The 24,754-nt window shown below is 36.7% G+C and overlaps 1 protein-coding gene across 2 annotated transcripts in view; it reads left to right on the top strand.

The window, feature by feature from the left end:
* Positions 1 to 449: 449 nt before the first annotated feature.
* The window catches only part of COLQ (collagen like tail subunit of asymmetric acetylcholinesterase), a 61,136-nt gene continuing 36,831 nt past the window's right edge, over positions 450 to 24,754 (top strand). For both annotated transcript variants that reach the window (XM_032237169.1, XM_032237168.1), the window contains exons 1-6: positions 450 to 3,070; positions 10,927 to 11,069; positions 19,684 to 19,785; positions 21,097 to 21,141; positions 22,343 to 22,369; positions 23,164 to 23,235. In XM_032237169.1, the coding sequence (XP_032093060.1) occupies positions 2,965 to 3,070; positions 10,927 to 11,069; positions 19,684 to 19,785; positions 21,097 to 21,141; positions 22,343 to 22,369; positions 23,164 to 23,235 (495 nt within the window). In that variant the 5' untranslated portion in view covers positions 450 to 2,964. The remainder of the gene's footprint in view (positions 3,071 to 10,926; positions 11,070 to 19,683; positions 19,786 to 21,096; positions 21,142 to 22,342; positions 22,370 to 23,163; positions 23,236 to 24,754) is intronic.

Genomic DNA, 24,754 nt, shown 5'->3' with positions numbered 1-24,754 from the left:
CAGATCATTTTGCGTTCTATGTACTGAAACGGTAGTAAGCAGAACGTGGAATATAAATAGACATTTTGAAACTAATCATTCCCAGCTCTTGGAAAAAAGTGAGGATGAAAGGAGGGAATACATTTCCAGGAAGCTACACCTTTATAAGAGCCAATCTAACTCCATCCTTAAATTTATGAAAGGCTCTACAAATTTAAACTCTGTAAGTTTGAGCATTGCTCACTCCATAGCCCTGGTTCACGGCACCCCAAACAAGTTCAATAATATCAAGGGCAACATACAAAATCGACTGATGAACAAAGAAGTTACTAAGCAGGTATGTTAAATAATTTGTTTTTGGTTTATTAAATACAATTATATATTGCAATTATACATTTTTGTAGTTTAAACTATAAATTGCGCAAAATTATGTTTTTGTCGAAGTGACACACAACACGAGTTATGCTCGATTTTTTGCCGATTTTTGACACACCACGCCAAAAAGGTTGCCCATCACTGCTCTAGACTCCTGCTCAAGGAGCAGGTGGCACTCATGGCCAGGAGGGTCTAGACACAACTGAGAATTGTGCACCAGTTACATCTTTCCTAGACCAACAGTTCCTGTTCACAGTCACCCATGCATTAGTCACCTCTTGTCTTGACTATTACAAAGCATTCTACAGAGAGCTGTCCTTGAAAATATTTGGAAGTTTCAATTGGTTCAAAATGTGATGGACTGCATGGTTTTGTGCAGGCCTAGATGTGCATGTATCTTTTTTTCTGTAGGAACTGTACTGATTTGCTTCCAATTCAAGATGCTGGTTGCTACCTTCAAAGCCTTATATGGTTTGGGATCAGGTTTCTTGAAGAACCATCTTTTCTTGGTCACATTTATCTGATTTATCAGAGTAGGAAATGCTACTGGTTCATTCCCTAGGAGGTCCATCTAATGGAACCAAGAAGAAAGACCTCCTCCGTGATTGCTTGCTCCCTGTGGAATATCTTACTTGTGGAGATAAAATTGTCCCCCGTTTGACATATTTTTACAAGGCTCTGAAGACCTAGTTTTGCCAATGGACTTGGCCCTAGAATAGGATGGAACCCATCAAAAGACTTATTTGACTTGTTCCAAAGGGATAGGGGATTATTCCTTTTAATTGCTTTTTATATTGGGTTTTTATCCTTGTAAGCCGCAGTCTATCAGTGAGTTAGGCAGCCATATAAATTTTCCTAAATAAATAACAAAAGAGGAATCAAAAAGAACGGTGCCCTTCAGCTATGCCTATAATTGGCATGCAATTACCAAACCACTATAGCAGAATTCATTGCTAACTAAGAGTTGGCTTGGATTTTAATTCTTTTATAATTGAGTGAGGGGGAGCACGATTTCAATATTCTTTGCTTGCACTGTTCCTCCTTTTTGAAGAGAAGTTCTGAAAAATCTAAGGTAAGGGCTTGGACCAGAGTGTGATCAGTTATCTTTAGAAACCAACAGCATAAAAATATGTCTGTAGAGACTGGAGTTAAAGTTTTATAGCTTCTGTTTGAACTTAAGAATCAAATAAAAAACGCCATACCAGTAAATAGAAATAAAGTGTTCTCTCTTATCCATACTTCAGGTATAACAGGGATAATCTAGACTCCAGCATATCTGCATCATTGCAATTTGGCCAAAGACTTAATCCCTTAGAGCAGTACTTTCCAAACTGTTCTATTTAAAGACCCTGACATTCCTTAGACGTTTACTAGGTCTTCCCCATAACTGCAGAATGGTTTCCCTGAAAAACATTTTGTCCTTCGATAATAATATAGTTGTTTTCTTATTAAAGTGTTGCAGAAAAAGGGTTGGGATGAAGCCCATGGCAAATTCTGATTCATAGTTCATACAGAACATGAAGTGCATTTGTAACATGCAACATTTCCTAAAAGATGGAAAGTTTTAAACAGACTGAGAAAGAAACCTTTTTATTTTAGTTACTGAAAATTCAAAATACTTTTCTTGAAGAATGGTTAGTCCTGCATCATTACAATAAGTATAATTTAGACTTAATGATATTTACTAGAAAAGTGATCTCCAAACTCTTTGTAGTAGTAGTTTATTTGAAATTTTAAAAACATAGTCTCAACATTCTTAGGAGTGCCTAAGTGTAAGAACAAATGGGGTTTGTGGGTGAATAACAACATGGTATATGAATGTGGAGGGATGCAGAGTCTGGCCCATTTGTTGGTCTACAGTAGAATACACTAAAAGGGGCAAGTTTCTGACCAATGTTAAAGCCAAAAAGGTGGGTTCATTCTGGAAGTTGAAACTTTGATCTGGACACAAATTAAATAAATTAAAGCATTATTATGCATTGACAAAGATTCTGGAGAGAAAACCCATTACATGTACAAAGTGCCAGTTTTCTAAAATGTTAATTATCCCTTCCAAACCCCCACATTGGTGCTCGTGGGCACCAGGCTGAAGGCCATGGCACTTGATATTGAATAGCACTCTAGTATCTCAATTTAATTTGTTAAATCACATGAAGTTTTGAAATGAATTATAGACATGGAAACACTATGAAAAAAAACATGAGGTTACTATCTGCATGTCCCGGATGTTGAAATTGTTAATGGAGTTATCTTCATTCATGAAAGGATTTAGTTCAGTGATCATCTAGTTATCAATCAGAGACATGGCTTTCCCACTCAGCTTCATACCACACCCTCCCTCTCTTCATTAGTGCTCTGGCTATGTTTTAATAGCTGGTATTTGTGATGGGGCATCTGATCCAATGCTTGAGTTAAATATAGCCCTGTCTAGTGTAAGGAGAAGATTTAATGGGAAATGGTTAGCATTCTTTCTCCCTAAAGAACAGAGGGAGAGGGAGAGAGAGACGAGAGAGACATGCACACATAAACATCTCGAATCAGTGAGAGGCTGAAGGAGGAAAGGCAAGCAGAAAAGACAGTGGTCAAGAAATCATACAGCTCGCAGCCAGAATGGTTATCCTCAGCTGGATTGCTCTGGGATTTTATCTTCAGCTCTTTTTCTGTTGGGCTTTGTCTCAAACCTCTTTTGTCGACAGTGTCTTCTCCATTTCAGCAGGTAAATGACAACCTTGCTTTGCTTCTTGGTGAGTTACATATCTTCTCTTAGGTGATTTTTTGAAACATGTTTTTTGTTTCTAATCTCTCTAATCACTAAGCTTTGAGAAACTTGATTGCAAATGTAAATCAAGATGTAGCTCCCCTAAATATATCTATCTTATTTCAGGATCTAAGAGTGAACATCTATTTAATAGTAAACCAATCATATTCCCAGGAAATATGCTGTCTCCTGTAATATAGGTCTAATTTATTTTGACAGTTGATGTTCCCTTGAAGATATTATTTAACTTGGACATTAGGGAAGAGAAATTAATTATATTATCCATTTTGCTAATATATCCCTGACTTTATCCTGCATTGTTGGATATAATCAGGATAAACATCTTATGAAAAATAATACTCAAACTATCAAAAACTCAGATAACTTTGATAGCTAATTGATATAAAAAAACACTGCATGGAAAAACTGACCGTCACCCAGTGTGTATTGTCTGAGTGGAGGGAGTCTTATTTACCACTCTAGTCCTAGCTTTCCTTCAGCTGTATGCAGTGGAAAGAAGACAGGGAATAGGCAATACCTTCTTTTCAATTTCAATTTCATTCTCAGGGGGAAAAGGTTTCTTATCAGTAGGAATAATGGAAGTCCCAACCACTGGGATGGGAAGCAACAATTTTAAAATGTAAGTTTACTTTTGAATTCATGCTAACTAGAATCATCACTTGTCTGAATGATATTAGTTACTACAATGTGTAGTTTTAAACTTCACAGCTTTCTCAAAAGGGATGTTAACTTCCTAAAATTATTAAAGGCATTGGAAGGATGCAATCTGAATAAATTATTTTAAGAATTAGGCTGGATATAACTATTGTGTAATATTTCTTTAAAATATTGACTTCAGATGTAGGTTTTGGTAACTGATGAAACTTTAGTATAACTTCATGGCTCAACTACACATTTATGCCAATGCTTCACTATATATATTAGAGTTATGAAGTAGTTATTAAAAAAACATGTTGGAAGACATTTTAAATTTTTAGGAATTATATTTAAATAAAAATATTGTTTAAAACCATGCCATCCTTTCCTTCCCTTTGTTCATTCATGTTTATTTAAACAAACAATATTATACTCATAAATGGAACTAGCACTAATATAGTGTCTAGAACAGTGCTTGCTGAGATACTCTTTCAAAGTTCACAAATTCATTTTGTGCAGGGATCAAATGCAAATTTGCAGAGGTCAAAGGAAGGACTAGAAGGGCAATAAAATCTTATTCTTGTTATTTTGTATGTCTGCTTTTTCTTTTTTATCTTAAGTCTTTTTAAAAATACATTAAAACAAACATAAAAAGGACCTACAGTTTGGATAACCATCATCTGCTGACTTCTTGCAAAAGTTTCTTCACCTTTTTTGTGTACTTGATGCTTCAAAGCATCTATGCTGAATACACATAGTAAATGTCTAATAGAGTTGCACAGAAGGAGGGAAAATCCCACTCTCTTATTTCTATCTAGTACAAGTAAAGGCACCCTCTCAGGAGATGCTAATTTAAAATGAAATGAACAAACAAACTAGCTGAACCATCTAAACAGGATTACTAAGCAGAGTAGCAAACAAATGAAGCAAAATAATTGGCTATCACCAAGAGATCACAATTGTGATAAATAGACACGTGGTTTTACCATGGGTTCATTCCCCCAACTCAATAGCTCCAAGACTAGGCACCATCTTGTTTCCAGATATAGTGGTTGATCCTCTTGGCTCTGTCTAGCCGGATTTCTTGATGCTGAAACATCACTTCTAAAGGAAATGCCTCAAGGTTTTAGGTTACATGAGGTAACATGTGGCCATGAGTCTTCATTTCCATCTGGCTCTGCTATAGCAGTTGAGTTACTAACAACAAATCTGCAGGGGTGAAAATATTTATGGATGGGGTTTTTTTAATGCATTTTCTTCAGTGCATTTTCTTAGTTCTTAGTGCTGGCAATTGAGCTGATTTCTTACTGTCTTTGCTGCAGTTTTAAAGGTAACCCGCCAAATCTGCTTTCTCATAGAGCTTGGAGACATTGGTGGGAACTTTTACATAATTTTGCTCTTAGCACCTCACTTGGTTTTCCATTCTACAAAGGTTATAACACTATGGTTTCCCCTGTGGTTTCTCTGTTCCTTTAAGGAGGAAGGGGGCTCAGCATTGTGAAGGCTTGTCAGCTCTGCAGTCCCTTCTTTCAATGACAAAGTTCAGAAATGTCAAAACAGAGACTGGATGTGGTGGTTCTGTTCTCCTACTCAGCAGGAGAGGGCTTTGATTGTATGAAGTCATCTTCTCTACCCTTTGAAATTGATGGTGGTATGAATAGTTTCCTTGAAACTTGAGAATTGTTTCTGAGAATGGGGGAGGCAATTGGGAGTGGAAGAAACCTGTACTTTATTTTAGTCTTTCATAACACACCTACATTGGGCTGCAACACCTTGCTTGCTATGCAAATTGTTGAGTCTCAGATCTTGCAAGAACACCACCAATTCCCTGTTGCTGAGGAATATTCATAGAGTGCAATGCTCTTTCCATCAGTGTTTCTGGGCCCAGCATTCTTTGTTAGCAGAATAATTTGTTGGCTTGTTTTTTGAAATCAGCTGAGTCATTTACAGTAAGACAGAATGAGACAAACATATCTGGGAATAAATTCTGGGTACCATGGAAGGATAACACAATATTACTTAATTTTGTTGTTTTGATATTAGATGTCATGAAATATTTTTATGATATTTTTGGTCTCAAAATAATTTGCTAGGCATTAATACTAAACAGAGTTCAAGACATTGCAATATCATTATATTTCTCTACCTCTGCTCCTTGAACCCTGGAACATTTCACATATAAAGATTGCAGCAGCAATTTTATGTTTCAGAGTTTCTGATATAATGTGCATTACTTTGACAGTTTAGCAAATTAAATCAGTTTAGTTGACTCTGCAGTTAAGGTCAGCTTTTTTACTTGCTGCCTCGGAAGTAAATAGCCACAGTAAATCTGATTGTTTAGCAGATACTGAATTTAAGAGCTTTTCTTTTATTGAACCAGTAGGAAAAAACTCAAAGAAAATAAAAGAAATTGCACATTTGCTAGGTGGGGTTGTACTTGAAGATTATCAATCCAGCATTGTAGCATTGTGAACAACAATGAGCATACTTCAGTATGCCCATTAAACCTTGCTGCTTCATGAACTGTGCCAATTGCTGGTTTGCTTCCAGGTATGATTCAAGATGTTGGTTGTTTTCTGTAATGCTCTGAATGGCATAGGGATTACCAGTTTCCCATAGTGTCTTCAATTGATTTCATTTCATCACGATAGCTGGTAATTATTTTTATCAAACTTTTAAATCAGAAAGCAGATACTTTATAGATTATGTAAACAGTACAAATGTCAACCCATATTGTAAGCCACAGCAGTAAAAAAACAAACATGTAAGGGCTATTTGTATGTTGTATAAATGTGTACATTCATAGTCGAGTTAGCAATTTAGGATTCTAGGTCATTATGTTATATCCTGTCAATATCAGAAAAAGATTCAATCCACAATTATAGCTTATTGGGGATTCTAAGATGATTTAATTATTCTATTTATTATTTATGTCTTTGGGTTTTTTTTTAATTTGTGTAGCTGCCCATCTCAAACTAGGTGACACTGGGTGACAAACATTCATAAAAACAAATAAAACACAATACAAGAAGAAATTTAATACAAATATTGTCCAATAGATATTACAATCTGTTAGTGTCAATGCAACCAGAAAATGGAGTCCTCTTGGGACCTCAATATTAATAACCAGATCTTCTTAGCCTTCCAAAAATCCTCAGGGTCAGAGATATCCCAATCTCAGGAGAGACAATGTTCCAGAGGACAGGTGGTACAGCAGAAATGGCACATTTGCTGGGGCACATCACCTGCCCCAACCTCTCTTCTTTAAATTATAAAATTTATTACAATATTTCAAAACCTGGTAAATCAACCTTTTTGCATCTCAAGTCTTGCTTCTCTAGATCCTGTCCTGAGAGCACAGTGAGAATGGGTGACAATTTCAAAATTGTGATGACAGTCTTGTTGAAGAACTGTTTACTCCAAGGTCAGTTTTAAAATAAGGGAAAGTGCAAAAGGAAAGCAATGAAACTAGTGATTAAAGGGCTACTTAGCCACAGAGTTCACAAGGTATTTTGGAGTCTTTCTCCTCTGCCTCTCGTTTTCTCTAATTTTGTTATTCTCTTCGGCAATAATAACAAATTAACAAAAAACAAAATAACAATTTTGTTATTCTTTTCTTCTCTACTATTGCATTTCTATTTTAATTTTCCCGCCTCTCCCTCCCTCCCACCCTTCCTTCCTTCCTTCCTTCCATCCATGATGTATGTATCCAGGCAATATTTAGAATTCAAAATATTTTTGAAAACAATAGACTAGGGTGATATAAAAAACAATAATGAATTATATAATAGAATAAATTCAGTTTGGTCTTGCTACCATTGGCTCTCAATTTTTCCCCATCCAATTAAATTTTATATGAGAGCCAGTTTCATGTAATGATTAAGGCACCAGGATAAAAACCAGGAGAGTGTGAATTTTAGTCCTGAAAGATTGATAGGTAGATGGATGGATGGATGAATGAATGATGCATAGATGCATGCATGGATAGATAAAGATGTTAAATAGATAGGTCAGTGATGGCTAATTGTTTTGTCCTCGTATGCCAAAAGGGCGCGCACTACAGCACACACATACATGCCCACACCCATAATGCAATATGCATGCAACACCCTCCCCACACCCCACGTGCATGCACATGCAACCCCTTATGACCTGTTTTGGACTTAACAGGTCTCCCTGCAGCCTCCTGGGACCAAAAATGGGGCACGGGGTGTATGTGCTGCACCCCTGTGTTTCCCTTGACACATGCATGCATGATTCCCCACACATGCATGTTTGACACTGTCCTCCCATGCATGTGCGCAGAGGCCCAAAAAATCAGCTGGCCAGTGGGAGGCACATGGAGATAGGTGATAGATAACAGTTGTAAAATCAAACTCTTCCCACAAACTTAACTCCTGAGGGGTTTTCCTGGTGACAATACAGAAGTGATTTGAATCCTTCCTTTTTAGAAGAACAGAATAAGCCTTCTTCCTATCTGATGCCAAATGAAATCTTAGCTTATCTGTCTAGCTTCAGAAGTAGAAACTGTTCATTCAAACTGTCCATTTTGTCAAAAACAAAATATTGAAGACAGAAAAGTTGCAATAGAGATTATGACTGCAGTATAATAGCTGGTAAAACAATGCTGGGGATGTTCCAAGGGAGAGACTACTTTGAATCGGGGAACTTCAGGTTTGATTCTGAGTCATAATAAAGTTAGGAAACACAGAGATGGTGCCAAAAGAATTAGTATGTCCCACAGAATGAATCACGGACCTATTATTCAATGGCCTTTTAATAGAAACCCTCTTGTTTGTCTTGTGACCCACTGAAGTTCAATGTGCTCACTCACTTACATTCTCCTGTGAGAATCCAGAATCTCCTAAGCTGCGTCACTTATTGCATGAGTCTTTCAGATAGAATGACTGTGTAGGATTTTTCATGGCTATATTATTTACCATGCATAATCCTTATAGGAAAGGAGACATCAGAAGTTAATTTCTGAAAACTGAAAGAAGGATAGACAGATTGCAAGACTGTATGGCAACAGTACAACTTTTCCCAATGTGGATGCCCTGTAAACATATGGCCATTAGCCCCCAAAATCCCAAGTCAGTCTAGCATGGGAATTATGATATTCACACACTGGAAACATCCAGATTGGAGAAAACAGCTCTAGGTTTATATGAGCATGGCATATCTGCATTTATTGATAAATGTTAAGTGTGGAGGAGGTGCACTACCATGTTTTCCCCAAAATAAGACAGGGTCTTATTTTTGGACCCCCAAAATAAGCACTTGGTCTTATTTTGGGGGAGGTCTTATTATTTTTAAGATACAGGAGGCGGTGAGCATGGTCACCTCATGGCGGCTGCTGTGTTGCAATATTTTTGGGGGGTCTTATTTTTGGGGAGGGCTTATTTTAGCACATGCGCTAAAAATCTAATGGGACTTATTATTTGGGGAGATTTTATTTTCAGGGAAACAGGGTAAATACATTCATTCCAAGGGCCACAAATTACAACTCTAGAAGGGCAGACTATTTTCAGAATTATAATAAATCTCCACCATAGTATGAAAAGTAATGGTTACAAAGGGCTACAACTGGTCTTAAATCAAAAGAATGTGTTAATGGAAGTGGAGCAGATAATTGTTTTAAAGCTATTGGCAACGTTTACTATGAAAGGAAATTGAGTTAATGGGACTCCTTTGGAAGGCACAACAATATAGTGAAATATGTATGGCTTAACTTGTATTTTACTTTTCAAAAAAATAACAATTAGCTCTAAATTAGCAAAAGGACCAGTATCATAGGTTTTTGCTAAATGTATATAGATACATAACCTTATTTTACTGTTTTTCCCTAATTATAATAATATACTATACCTAGAATAGCTAGGACATCTCTCTCAGGATGGGCTCTGTTATACTGATCTCTTGCTGACAATATCATGGAAGGTGCTTCCAAAGAGGGCTTCAGCATCACTTCCAGGTTGACAAATTGTGTGCTTTTACACCACACCCTTGTGGAGCAGTAGAACTGACTAATTTTGAAGTCAGATGTGCCTTAGTAGCAATAACTAAAAACCAGTTTTGAAACTGAAGTGTTGTCTCTGAAAACTTATTTCACTAATAAGTTTTAGAATTATAGTGGAAAAAATGATATGTTTATAAGAAATATATGACTAGGACAAGCAAGAACAATTACATTTTAAATCTAACAACATGTATTTCATGTGTGTGTGTGTGTGTGTGTGTGTGTGTGTGCGTATGTGTGTGTGTGTGTCTCGAAAGAGAGGCAGAAGAAAGTTACCTCAGATTAGTCCAAATCTCTTAGACAAAGAGCAAACAAAAGGAATTCAAAATAAATCTTCAACACTCTGTCTACAGACTTCTGCTTCTTGGATCAGTAAGTCATGAGGTGCTAAAAATTCAGGGCCGTTAGATTTGGATAACCAGCATTTTAACGTGATAAAATAGAGTTAATGGTTGTTTCTTTCACTCTACTTCTGGCTATTTCTCTCCTCATAGCTGACTAGATGCTATTTGCTTACTAATCTTGTTAAACAGAGTAAGGGTAGACATTGTCAGTCATTCTCACAAAAATTGGCCTTAATTTTTTGAAATCAGTGATGGAAAGGAATCAAACAAATAAGACAGAGAATTGAGGGTAGGTGGAGCAAAATAGCAAAAAAGGTGGCTACTTGTGGTGATTTTTGCCCTCCCATATTAATTTGCTGCTGATTGGGTCATCCAGAACAACTCTGCATCTTGTGGGTAGTTCTGATGAAAACAGCTGTGTTCTTTTTTTGATTGATCCCAATGCTTTGAAGACCAAAAATGGTAACTGAATAGAAGTGTCCAGACATAAACAAAAAAAAAGAGATTTAAATGGTGCAACAAAAATATTTTAAGTGGTGATCTTGGTGGGTGAGGGGAATGACAAACTGGTTTCTACTTAAAGCCACAAAGACATTGGGACTATTATTGCCTCATATATCTCATTATCTCTGTCATATCTATCTCTATATAATTTCAACATAGCTTTAATTATTTTAATAATGTGCACAAGTGTGCGCAAATACAATAAATTATATAACATTTGTGTTTCATGATACAGTTTTGTGAGAGTATAAATGGAGCTCATCAAAGACCACAATTAATCTCTCCAACAGCCCTCCCTTGTCTGGACCAGAAGAAACGGATCAATTCTAACCGAGGATGCTCTTTGATCGCTCTTGCACTTCCTCCTCCTCCTCCCCCTCCTCCTCCCCCACCATTATTTCCTCCACCACACTTCACACACGGGTGGGATTCTGTAAGTATAGATTTAAGCATATATATTTTCTTACGTTTTGTTAGAAATCAGCCGATCATCTAGCATAGGATACTATGCAATTCTAATTAAAGTAGATTAAGACCATAATCTGGTAGGTACTGTACTTATCTGAGAGAAGATTGATGGAATTTAACTAGATTTTCTTCTAAGCAAGCATGCAATAAGATTGCATTATGATTCTTTTTCAAAAGCATTATATATTTTAAGTACAGTTCAGAGCAATAATATAATACAATTGAAATTAATAATTTTGATATTAGAAGATTTAATTGTAGAACTGTGAATAAAATACATGCAGATTTTAAAATTAAGTGATGATTTGGCAAAAGTTTCTTGTAATTGATAAAGTTATATCAGCTGTCCAATTGCAATGATTTTTGCATCGTGTGCTCTGGTTCTGATCCTATATGAAATTCATGCCATCCTGGCCGATGTTTCCCCTTGATTTTATTTGTATTTGGAGATTAATCAATATGGCTTCAGCCTCTACATCTTGGGATTTCAAGCAAACAGAATATTTATTTTTGCGACCGATCTTCTTATCCATTGCCCCATTTAGAATAACCTGCATGTATTATAAATAATGGAAAGCAATATATTGCTTCCACACATTAAAGAGCACGAGAAGACAAACATTCACAATGAGAGTCATTATGTTGTTTCTCTTAATTTTCAAAGTGTCTGGACAATTGTTATCAATCCACTGTTTTCATCTCATTGTAAGCCAAATTGTTTGTGCAACAAATTTTCATCTGGCTTTAAGTCCTATAAGCCAGGGGTCCCCAACCTGTAGGCTGTGACTGCAGAACTGGGTTGTGCAAGTGGACCACCATTCACAACGAACCATGCCCCCTCTCCCCCTCACTGTGTCATGCTGCCAAGCTGGAAAGACTGGTCACTGCTGCTATAAATTCCAAGTAGATTCTGTGCTTAACATTCTTCCAAACAGCTTATTGTAAATAAGGAATAAAAACAGTGGAATGGAGCATGGTTGGGAAAAAGGCAGAAAATAATCTGCAATCCTGTGGCCATTGACAAGTCAATCCTGCCAATTTCAGTATTTTTACATGCAAAGCAGGAGATGTAAGTTAAAACACTCTTCTAAATGATTAGAAGAGCTGATACCTTCCATTTCCTCAACTCTTTTAATACCATTGTTTTTAGTATATATACTGCTGAAGTGAATAATCAATCCCATCATTTTTGACATAGAATTATGCTCCATTTAATTTGGCAAGCAATTATAGCACACCTGCAGTATTATGTGAGACCTGCTTGGAAGTATTTTAAACATCAGGATGTATGACACAGAATCAAATTCTTCAAGTTACCTATACAGTTTGTATTTTCCATGCATTTTTATTTATTAAATTAAATTCCTCTTATCTTACTGTTGATAGATATATTGAAACAGCCTAGGTCAATATAGAACATGTACTGAAAAAAGAAAAAGGGTACACTTTGACCATTCTTTAGTGCAAACTCAGTTATATGAAAATTATCTCAATTTCATGGGATAATGAAATACTACTCTGTGTTTTATTATTCTTTTGACAATGGGCTTTTCCTTTGAATGTTGTACCAGTTGTGTACATGGAATGGAGGTGGGGGTGGTGGTAAAAAGTAGTCAAGATAGTGGACACAAAAATGTCATAAAAACTCTGCCCTTTTTAATGTTTATTACCATCTTACTTTTTCCATTCTTCTTGTGGACGCCCTTGTTGCCTGTCAAACCTGTCCAAGACAGGTTCCCCCCCCCCCCCGCAATAATTGTGCATGGAGTAGGAGCTCTTGTAACTTTTGAGAACAGCTGTTGAAAATAAATGAATGGGTGGATGCGTGTATTTGTGTATAGCAATTTTTTGTAACTGGATTACCATATTTTTTGGAGTATAGGATATTTGAAGTATAAGATTCACCTAGCTTTTGGGGAGGAAAACAAGGGAAAAATATCTGACTCTGTCTCCCATCAATTTGCCTCGTTGCAATGAACAGCAAACAGTACAGACTTGTAGCGTTACATTTCAGACTATACTTGTACAGATGTTGTTAAAATTGATGTGTTTTTTGGAAGTATAGTTATTCTCTGCATTTTTAAAAGAAGATACAATAGCACTGGGCCCTTTTCAGATCAAGCATTTATTGTAAAAAGCTTCTTCATTTTATTAAGCTGTCTAGAACAATAATAAAGCAATATTTAAAAAATGTCTAATAATTTGAGGATTCTATAGGCATCAGAGGTGGGTTACGACTGGTACGCCCCAGTACAGGCATACTGGTGCCTGTCGGGAGCACCAGGTACTGTTCTGGTATGGAGGAGGGCCCATCCGCCCGCCCGTGCTCCTTACCGGTATTTGAAGTTTTCAGGGATTCCGCACACACGCACGGAGCATATGGCACCTGCACAATGCTCTGCCGAGCAACTGGAGCATTGCAGGCGGTAAGTACACATGTATGTGCTGTGCACATTCATGTGGTGGACGCCCGGCCCCGTTGCACCATACTGGTTGCAACGGGATCTGGAACCTACCACTGATAGGAATTTATTCTGTTATTGACTTACCTCCTTGCAGCAAACAGCCTGATTAGCACAAGAAAAAAAAATCTGCCTCTGCCTCCCAGCAATTTGCCAGGTGGAGCGAACAGCAAGTTTCACTTTCAATTTCTCCCAATCATCAGCTGTTTGAGGCTGCAGGGATTACTATAGCCTATTGCAGCCTCGCAATCCCCCGTTTGCTGCAAGGAGATAAATTGCTGGGAGGCAGAAGCCAAAGGGTTGGAGCTGGTGGGTGGGCTACATTCAGTGTATAAGTCACATCCAAATGTTCACCCTTTTTTAGGGGGGGAAATGGTGCGTCTTATACTCCAAAAAAAATAGGGTATATATGAGAAATAGTGGTTGGTATAGAAATAGTATAGATCAATAAAATGAATTTCTAAATAGGATAGCTTAATTTGGAAAAAAATATTTGTAGGTCAGGGCTAAACTGAGTTAGTAATTAATCTCTCTGACAGTTCCCCCTTGACTGGGATCCCAGCTGATATCTGAGCTTGGATGTTTTCTTGCTTATTACCAAACTAGGTAACATCATCAGGGCTGCAAAAAAATAACCATTTGTATAGGGTTTTTTTGTCTGTCTGTGTATATGTGTGTGTGTGTGTGTGTGTGTTGCATTTGTGCTGATAAATAAATAAAGGGAGACTAGTATAGATTTATTTCAAGCTATTTAGCTCTCATCAGCTAGCCATACCCTTACTGGGAATCGAACCTAGGCTGTATTATATATCAGGCAGTTATATGTAATACAGCCCAGGTTCGATTCCCAGTAAGGGTATGGCTAGCTGATGAGAGCTAAATAGCTTGAAATAGATCTATACTAGTCTCCCTTTATTTATTTATCAGCACAAATACAACATGGTTTTCTCGAATAATCAAAGACCTACATACTAACACCCGCGAAAATCTCAGAAAACATATACCTAGATACATAGATACATACATAGATAAATAGATACACACACACACACACACACACACACACACACACACACACACACTCTCTATCTCTTTATCCCTCCATCCTTCCATCCCACCATCTATCTATCATCCCATTTTACATCTTATTTTGGGGGAGGTGATGTAATCTTAAAGACAGGATCATCATCATTTAGATAGATTAGATTCAATTTGCCATTCATAAAAATATAATTTAATATCTGTATCTCAACAGTGCACAGGCAGCAGGCTTCTTGATGTAAAAATAAATAAATAAATTACAAATCGGAAGCAAATAAGAATTCTATGAAACTGAATTAGAGTATGTATCTTTATTGGAATATCAAGATGTTCTTTTTGGGACAAAATGTCCTATAATCCTATCTAGTTTCTAATAGTTGCATAAATCCATTCTATCATGTCACAATTATTGGAAGACTTCCCAAACTTTTTATGATATTAGTTTTAATGTTCCTTCACCACCCCACACTTTCTAATTGACTGCCATTATTTCATTGCATATGAAGGAACTTGATTGAGACTTAAACAGATTTAATCTACCCTCTTCCTTGAATTCCTCCCATGAAGAATTCCATGAGCTGCATCCCACGAGCTGCCCTAGAACTGTGAGTGAACATATAGAACATGCAATAGTATAAGAAGAATTCTAGCAACAAAACCAAGAATAAGATGGATTGTCATAAAAATCAGCATAAAGAGGTCAATAATTCCAGTAAGGCTGCACCAAAAGAACCTTGTGCTAAGAATATATGATGAAACAGACAAAATGTTAAAAAGTTATCAGTGTATGCAGTTAATTACAAGTACATCTAAATTATATTACAGTAATCAAAACATCTTTATAATCCCCAAAGCATGTCACAACATTTGAGCACCTCTGATGTTTGGAATTCGAAAGTTGAAAAATTTGACTCAACGTAAAATATATTTTCATGCAACTGAATTTGCACTGAAGAATGGTCATAGTGTACCCTTTTTCTTTTTTCAGTACATGTTCTATATTAACCCATGATGTTTCAATATCTCCCTCAACAGTAAGATGAGTGGCATTTAATTTAATAAATAAAAAATAGATAAAACTTACATGGAAAATGCAAACTGTATAGATAACGTTTGGCTGTGGTTCCTATTGGCCTCTAGATGTTTTCCATACAGCAATAGTATTTAGACTTATATATCACCCCATAGTGTTTTGCAGCACTCTCTGGGAGGTTAGCAACATAGAAGCATTATTTGCATATTGTCCCCAACAATCTGGATCCTCCTTTTACTGACCTCAGAAGGATGGAAGGCTGAGTCAACTTGAACCCTGTCAGGATTGAACTGGACTTGCGCAGAATTTGTCTACAATACTGCATTTTGAGCATTGCACCACCACAGCTCCTATTATCATCCATTCTCCTCTGAAAGATTCGTGTATCTATCTATCTATCTATCTATCTATCTATCTATCTATCTATCTATCTATCTATCATCTAGCTATCTATCTAGCTATCTATTTTAGTGTTGAATCTTTCCCTGCAGTTTCCACAGTTTCAGAAGGAAAAGAATAAGCTCATTTCCAGCCAGAATCTGAAATTTAAAAAACCATTCCACAACCTCTAAAAATCTTTGAAATACTTTATATAGATGAATACTGTATATGCAAAGTCTTCTGCTGACTCAGAGCAGAGGGTAGTGATCTTAAATAACATTATTGGAATATGTGAGAGGAAATGTATACAATCAAGCTATAGTAACTAATATAGTTTTATGCTTTCTTTTTATTTTTCAATCAATTTTTTATTTTTATATACTTTATACATATCACTGAGTGAATGATGTGGTAACTGGGTAACATACATTTCAGTGCACATAAACATAGTCTTATTATTCCTAAATATTACATTTCATTTCCATTGTTTCATATTATTTATTTATTTATTATTATTTTATTATCACCCTTCTTTTCTGAACCATCTTTCTGTCCTTTTGTATATGTTAACATTTTATAATTATTTTAATATATAATTATTATTTCCCCCATTATTTTCTATCCCTATTTTAACTCCCCCATTTCATATTGCTATAACATGTTTTCCACCTATTTTGTTGTTCATATTTCCTTAGTTAAATCAAAGTTCCATCCTTCTTTCTTCCATTTTTCAACGTCTCTTTATACAGTTTTAGTATCAATCATGATCATTTATACATTAGGTATTTATATTCATATTTGTCCCTTAGGTCTTTTATTCCCTCTATTTGTCTATGCAATCTAACTTTTCCTCCCAACTCTACCCTTTCCCACTGTCTATTTCAGAACTATCCATTCCACCATCTATTTCTTTTCCCCAGATCTTTTCCTGTTTCTCCCATTCCCTTTTAAAATCTTTAACATTATTTCCCTCCTTCTTTAGTTCCTTAATCACTATTCATTTTGCCAACATCTCCTCCTTGTTATCTTCCTCTTGCTGATTTCTCTCCACTTTCCTCTCTGTTTCTTCTGGTAGCTCCATTCTTTCTTCCTTGTCCTTATCATTGTCCGTTATTCTTTGTATTAAATTTCCCAGTTTTGGTCTATACTATCAAATATTTTCTCAATGCTTTCAAAAAACTCCATTCTGTTTAGGTTCTCCTCACTTCTGTCTTATGTTGTATCTGTGTGTAGCCAATCTCTTTTTTTAGTCCACTGTCCAGAGTTCATTAATTCAAAAAGCCAAACTTTCAAGTCACAATTTAAATGTCTCATCAATAGTCAGTCCATGCAATTTGAATTCACCAGGAGATAGCCACGCCTTTTCAAATTACCATATATGTTCAATAATATTCAATTATGTTCAGGGGCTCTTAACTGAAGTCCTTAGTTAATAATCAAATCTCTAATGGTCTTAGAGCAGGTCTGTATTTAACAAATATTTCGTTTTTTTGAATAGTTTGCATATTTCCCTTTTCGTCAGCAGATGGCACTCTCGCTTCTGTCTGTTTCAATCTCTGCAATATTGTTAAGCGTTCTGATTTTAATTACTTTTTCAATTATTCAAATAATTTTTAAATTATAAATCTGATAATTGAGCAATGTTTGTAAGGAGAAATTTGGGGCTTTAATTCCAGCATTTTAAAATGCTCTCAATACCATGCCTTTTAGCTTTGAGGAACCAAGTTTCTATTTATTATTTAAAAACCAATTTTTCTTCTTCAATTCTTCGGTATTTTTCCTGTGTGCCCATTCGCAGCTTCAAAAAATAGCTTTAAATATGCTTCCCACTCGTATTTCTGGGGTCAACTTCCAATAAAAAGTATTTTCTCACCCAGCTCACACTCCATTCACTTTCTCTCTCCAGCGCAATCTTGGTTATTCAGGCTGTCCCCAGCTTCATGGCAGCCATTTTGGCTGCCACTGCTCCTCGTCTTCACATGAAGGAGCTTTCCAAGTCAGGGAGGAGAATTGAAGCTCTTCTCGACCTGCCAGGTGGTCCCACCTTACTTCATCACCCCTTCAGGGTGGCTGTGGTCCAAAATTGAACCCTCCGACAGGGAGAGGTCGGAGCTGACTGCAGAGCTTGCAGATCAGGCTTCCAAGGGCGCCAGAAGTACAACTGGGAGTCCTAATTTTATTGTAATATGAAAAACTGTCAGGAGAGAAAGACTTTCTATTGTTTCCTGTTCTATCCTTTCTGCATTATATAACTTCAGTTTTAATAGGTAAGAGAATATGATATATGTCCTCTGACTGTTATTTCATTTTTTTAAATGAATAGTTTGCAAGAAGCAGAACTGGTCACATGGTCACATTTCAGGTGCTCAGCAACTGGTCCAAATTTACAGCAGTTTGCAGCATACCATAGTATGTGACTGATTTATGACTCTTTTTTTCTGGAAACACCTGTGGTAGACAATAGATTATTCAATCAACGACTATGGTAATTCACTTAACAAGTGCCACAAAAGTGTTTGTAAAATCAAGGGTTGTCTAGTGTTCAGCACAATTTATGACTCTAATCCCAGGCTCAATTACAGTCGTAAATAGAGAAATACCTGTATTCGGGTCATATGGTGACTGCTTTATTGGGAGATGCTATTTCTGGGAGCATCTGCTACTTGCAATTTGTGCTATAAGCAGGAAGGTCTATTTTGGTTGAGGAAGTTGTGTTGTAGAAAGAAGGTGAGAAGAGTCAGATTGAAATCCCGTGTAGTCTAGTATTCTATTTCCACAGAGACCAAACAGGCTTACCCATATGTGAGCTTAGTAGCAGTTCATGTGCCCCAGAAACATGTATTTTATTAGTAACAAAATGGTTTATAACCACTGGTAGCCTTATTTCCCACAAAGAATAAACCTTGCTATGGCTTAGTATGTTGACCTTTGTGGCACATAAACTATGATGTAGAATTTAGTATCAAAGGTGAATCCAGCTATTTCTAGATTATGCATCAAACCATTGCTTAGTGTGAATGGAACCCAGTTATTGAGCTAGAACTCTTTCTATCCAAAAACATTGGATAGAACCTGGGAAATCAGAAATTGGAAAATATCTAGATGACCCATGAATGGATGAAAGAGGCATGTGGATGCTACACATACAAAAATTTATTCAGCTGTTCTGAAATTGGACTACTGCTCATGTATATGGGGCATTTATATTGGGAAGCTAAACAGGATTGGGTTAGTTTTTGGATGTAAGATCTCCAGGAAACTATGGAAAGAATCAGGAAGCTGAAAAGTCATTCCAGCAGCAGACCATACAAACAATTTTGTAACATTGGTAAAAAATAAATACATGGATATATCAGGACGTTCCTAGATATGAAGCTCAATTCTAGTGGGACTTTATTCAACACATAATTGTACTTTATCAACTTTATTGGCTCTGAGAAGCTAAATAAAGTCAGGCATTGTTGATACTTGGATGGGAAGCCAAAATAGAATTATCAAAGCTTTAGCTAAGCATCTAGAAAAAAATGGCAAATCCCTTCCATGCTCTTACTAAGAAAATTGCATGGATATATCCATAAAGTTATCAAGAGTTAAACTCAACTCAAAACAAATTTTACCTTTTATGTCCTTTTGTGCCTCCCCTCCTCCTTTTAATTTCTTAGATGTTGTTTACTCTGGATCTGAAAAACTTGTGTCAAGAGCTTCAGATAACACAATCTCCCTGTGCAGAATCTGTATGTCCCCCAGGACCTCCTGGCCCCCAGGTTAGTATTTTATTTTGGAAGGACAAAATGTAGTCACCGGGGACAGGATTTCTCATAAGTTACTTTGTCAGATGGCATGGAAGAATAGAAAACACACAATGAGAGGAAGATGGGAATGATGCAAATAAAGCAGCTTCCTTACTTAAAATATACTTATAGGGCCTTCATTTAGTTAATATACTTGTTGAGCCATCAAGGCAAAAGGTGCTTTTAGTGCTTTTTAAATAGACTGGTTTAAATATGCAAGCAATTAAATATTATATAAACTAATAAGGAATCCAATGTTTCTATAGGTCCATGAAAATTCTATGATTCTGAAAACTTAGCTCTTGTTTGATGGGTACAGATCATCTTAAACAAGGGGGAAACATTAAAAGTTTCAGAAATATTCATTTTAAACTATAATTATTTGCTAATCTTTGAACATACCACCTCTATTTGATTTTGAGACGTAGGCAAGCTTTAATTTTCTACTGAAATGCCTAATTTTAAAAATAGCCTAGTTAGCGCAGTGGCACACTTAGGGCTGAACCGGTGCCTATCTGTTCCCATCTGTCCCCTCTCAGCACATCCAAGGGTCTGGAAATCTAACATGGCTGTTGCTGCCACATTCTTTCTTTTTAAGTTTCTCCATTGTTGCAGCATAAGGTTCAGGCAGATGTGCTTGCTAGCTTCATTTCCATCTGGTCAGTTCTGGGAGCCTAATCTAACTATAACTAAAATGGGTTTTCTATTTTTTTCATTGCTAAATAGAATCCCTCCCTCCCCAAAATTCCAGCTGTTATGCTTCTATCCAATCTCTCCAATATATTTTATATAGTGTTTCCATAGGAAAGACTCCAAATTCTACCAAATGAAAGCACAGTCTAACTGTTCCTTAAATAATATTTCTAGAAACAAATATGCAGGCAGATGTGAAGGCAAAGGACAGAGTTACAATGGTAAGAAAATGTCATTCTGAGTCACTAACAGAATTCCAGAGTTTATCAGGAGGTTGCACAATAAAAGCCTTTTTGGAAGCATCTATCATTAGGTCTAAAAATTCTTAAAATCTGAACATTAAATGAGGCCAAAATAGCAGCTCTAAACAGACATGAACCATGTTGCATGTGAAGTTTTCTGTCCAAATTAAAGAGTTTTGAGTTTAATAACATTTATATGTCGCCCAAAGAGAAATTGAAGTGTCTAAACTTGGTATAGATTCTTTCAATAAGAAATAAGAAAAGTTTTGTGGAGTCACAAGTTATCACTGACAAGTCAGTGAACAAATTGCATGATGAAGATATTTAAACACCGTACTTCTATTTTTAGGGCCCACAAGGTATTCCTGGTGTGAAAGGACCAAAAGGAGTAAAAGTAAGCTCCAAAGTTGTTTTGTTAATGTAAAAAAACCCAAAAATCTTGGGGGAATTTGCTCATACAAGTATGCAAATATGGAATGCAAGCTGATTACGTTGATTGTTGTAGAAATGCAGTTCACCTGTAGGGAAGGTTCTCATAACTCAACTTTTAAACCCAAATGGCAGCAAAGAGAGTTTTTTTAATTTTATTTCTTTGTTACCAACTAAGTCTGGATTTTTGTAGCAGAAATGCCTACTTTAAACAAAGCATGTCAGAGTACGAGATCATATTTTAAGATTGGCAGATCTGGGCTTCAAAAATTCATATACATGGCAGCAAAGAGATTCAGAAATTAAATATTTGCTGCCATCTAGATTTTTGTAATCCAGATTTGATTCAGAGGTGGGTTGCTGCCAGTTCATCCGGTTTCAGCCGAACCAGTAGTGGAACTCAGGCCTTGGTTGCAGAACTAGCAGCGACACAGGCCTGTCATACCCCTGAACAGGTTCCCTTGCCACTGCTGGACCACCACCGTTTTGGATTTCAGTGACTGTGCGTGCGCAGTTCGCTGTAAATTGTTCTGTGCATGTGTGCAGAACAATTTACATTGAACAGCACGTGCATGTGTGTGCACAGGAAGTGCGGGTTGCGAACTGGTAATAAAACCAGCAGCAATCCATTCCTGATTTGGCTGTCTTCATATCGCAATAGTAGGAATTTGGAATGCAACTTCTGGTTCTGGCCTTTTCTCTTGACCATTGTAGGTTGAATTGGAAAGGTTGAAGAGGAGCTTCAGTTTTGATTTACTGAAGATCCTTTCTATCCTCTGGATGGTCAGAATCTTGATTGTGTAAGATTCCTGCTCAGACAAAGAACAATCTAATCATGTCATCTAAACACATTTTCAGATTTTTCCCAGCCAAGTTGGGGAAGTCATCTGGACTCCCTCCAAACTTGTCTCCCAAAAAACCTGTAAGAGCCTTAATGTTTGGGGTCATCACTGTCTCCCCCCCCCCCCCGTATTCATTTTATGAGTGTCTATCTTGGTCCCAAGAAGTGTGATCTGTCTGATTAATAGAAATCCTGAATATAAAAAAGAATATAGGAATCTGTCACACACTGCTTTCCTCTCTTCTTGCTAATCAACCAAATTAAAAATGACCAGCTACATTCAAATTGTTTGTGACTCCTACTGATGTATTATTTTCTCTGACAGGGTGAGATTGGAAGACCAGGAAGAAAGGTATAAGAAAAAACGCATAAGATCTCTTACATTATAAGGCTTGCGGCAGCCATCTTCAATCTGGCACCCTCATGGTGTGTTGGACTGCAACCCCTGACTTCCACTCAGCAAGGTCATGCTGGATGTGGGTGATGGAAGTTGTAGTCCAGCACATTTGGGAAGGCTGATTTCTAGAAGTTTTTCCCAACTTAATTTAATTCCAGGTGTGGATTTCAGTGGTCAGAGTCCTCCAACCACTATTGGCATTGCGGAGAATAGTGAAAACTGAAGTCCATACATCTAAAATGGGTTCAGGTTGGGGAAGGCTGCTTTTGTGCATATGCTAAGGCATGTAGATTTGTTATAAAAGTTCTACATGACATCAGACACTGATAAACATGCATTAATCTGAGATATATAGATATCACATATCTATTCTCTATAGTTGAAAAAGAAGTTATTCCTGTCCCAAGAAATCTGTTAGGCTCCCCTTCTCTTTCACTTCTGGGCCAAGAAGTTCCTATTCCAGCAGCCATTTTCTTGGCAGATCTAATTCTCCTTTTCCTGAAATCTGGTGGAATGGCTGCAATGAAGTGACAGATGAGGAAGGGATGAGTACATTGGATTTCTGGGTGCTTCACGGTCATGGAGAATTTCCAATGGTGTATGTAAAGTAGGTGACTAATTACTAGTTGAAGTTACAACGTTACAGTCGTTTTGAATGTTGAAACTATGTGAACACCCATGCTATTATATCTGATTAATTTAATTTAATTAATTTCATTTCATTTACTCCATCTTCTGTTTTTTTGAAGGGCAGTCGAGGTCCTCCAGGTGTCCCTGGAATGCCAGGATCTATTGGATGGCCTGGTCCAATGGGACTAAAGGTAAGATTAAGCTACTGATGAGTGATTTGTCAATCAGCCTACTTGTAATGTAAATTATAATCTTATTGAAACCCAAGGTATTTCCTATAAAAGGTTGCTAATAAATGATGAGTTTGAAAAATCTGTTGTGTGCTTTGGGCAGATGATGTCCAAACACCAGAATTCATGTAACAGCAAAGTTTAACTTACATTAATTATTCATATAGAATTAATAGGTATATATTTCTGGAATTGTCTGGAATTGATAGCATTCCCACACATACAACCCAAAATATGTACCAGGTATTTAGACAACACTTTTACCATAGTAAAAAAGGACCAATTAGCAAACCATCAGCAACATCTTAAAATGAATCTAATTCACAAGAGAAGAAAAAAATAACACCTTAACTTTCATGGATATTCTTATTAGCAGAGAGTACAATGGCAAACTAAAACACAGATGTACTGAAAACCATCCATACCAACCAAGTGCTCCACTATCAAAGTAAGTAATAATCCAACCTCCCACAAGAGAAGCTGTGTAAGAACACATTGCAGCAATCCTGAACAGCAGGATAAAGAAACAGATCATCCATATAACATCTTCTAACAAAATGGATATATGTGCAACTTCATCAAAAAAGTGCTTGACTGCTGAACCCAATATAGCACGACCCACTGAAGCTGTAAAAAGGCTAACACTGTCATCCCTCAAAAACATCTTAGAAACCATCAACAGACTATTGCAACTACATGACCTCAGCATAGCACACAAAACAACTAAACCTTTCCAAAATATTCTAAGTAAACCAAAATACCCAGCAGTCCCAGAAGAAAAATAAGAATCATCTGCAACATACAGACTAAAGACTGTAACAGTCATTATGTAGGACAATCAGATAGAAGGCTAGCTGAATTTATCCATGAGCACTAACCAGTAGCCAGAAGACATGATGAAAACTCTTTAATTTTACAACATATTGACAAACGTAACCATAGTTTCAACTGGAAAACCTTGACCATCCTTGACCAAGTAAAATCCATAGATGCTAGAGAATTTCTAGAATATTGGCACTCAGAAAAATCGATGATCAACAAGCATGTAGAGATAAATAGAGAAACTATTCAAAAGAGACAATCAATAAGCCAAAAAGAGAGACCAAAATATCTTCCCACCAGCATTCAACACCCAGATGAGCAGAATTTAACATCAAGATTAACATTAGACCAACAATTAAGATGTGAAAAATACTCCAATCAAAGTACTGCCAAACAAACCACAGTAAACAGCCCAACCAAAAACAACAACAACAAACCACCAAAACCATTTCCACCAACACCAACTGGGCAAGCCATTAGAATACAAATTGAAAGCAAACCCCACTCCTTACTAGCATTGATGATGTTACTTAGCTTGGGTACTGAAACATCTGCAAGAAAGCCAACAAGCACAGAGAGCACCAAGGACCCCTCATTTCAACCCTGAGCTATAAACATTACCCTTTACATAAATTTCTATCTATAGTTGTTTTTATAA

The sequence above is a fragment of the Thamnophis elegans genome, chromosome Z (genome assembly GCF_009769535.1).
Source record: "Thamnophis elegans isolate rThaEle1 chromosome Z, rThaEle1.pri, whole genome shotgun sequence".
Classification (NCBI taxonomy): domain Eukaryota; kingdom Metazoa; phylum Chordata; class Lepidosauria; order Squamata; family Colubridae; genus Thamnophis; species Thamnophis elegans.
The sequence above is the reverse complement of the archived record's forward strand: the minus strand, read 5'-3'. Positions and strand labels throughout refer to the sequence as shown.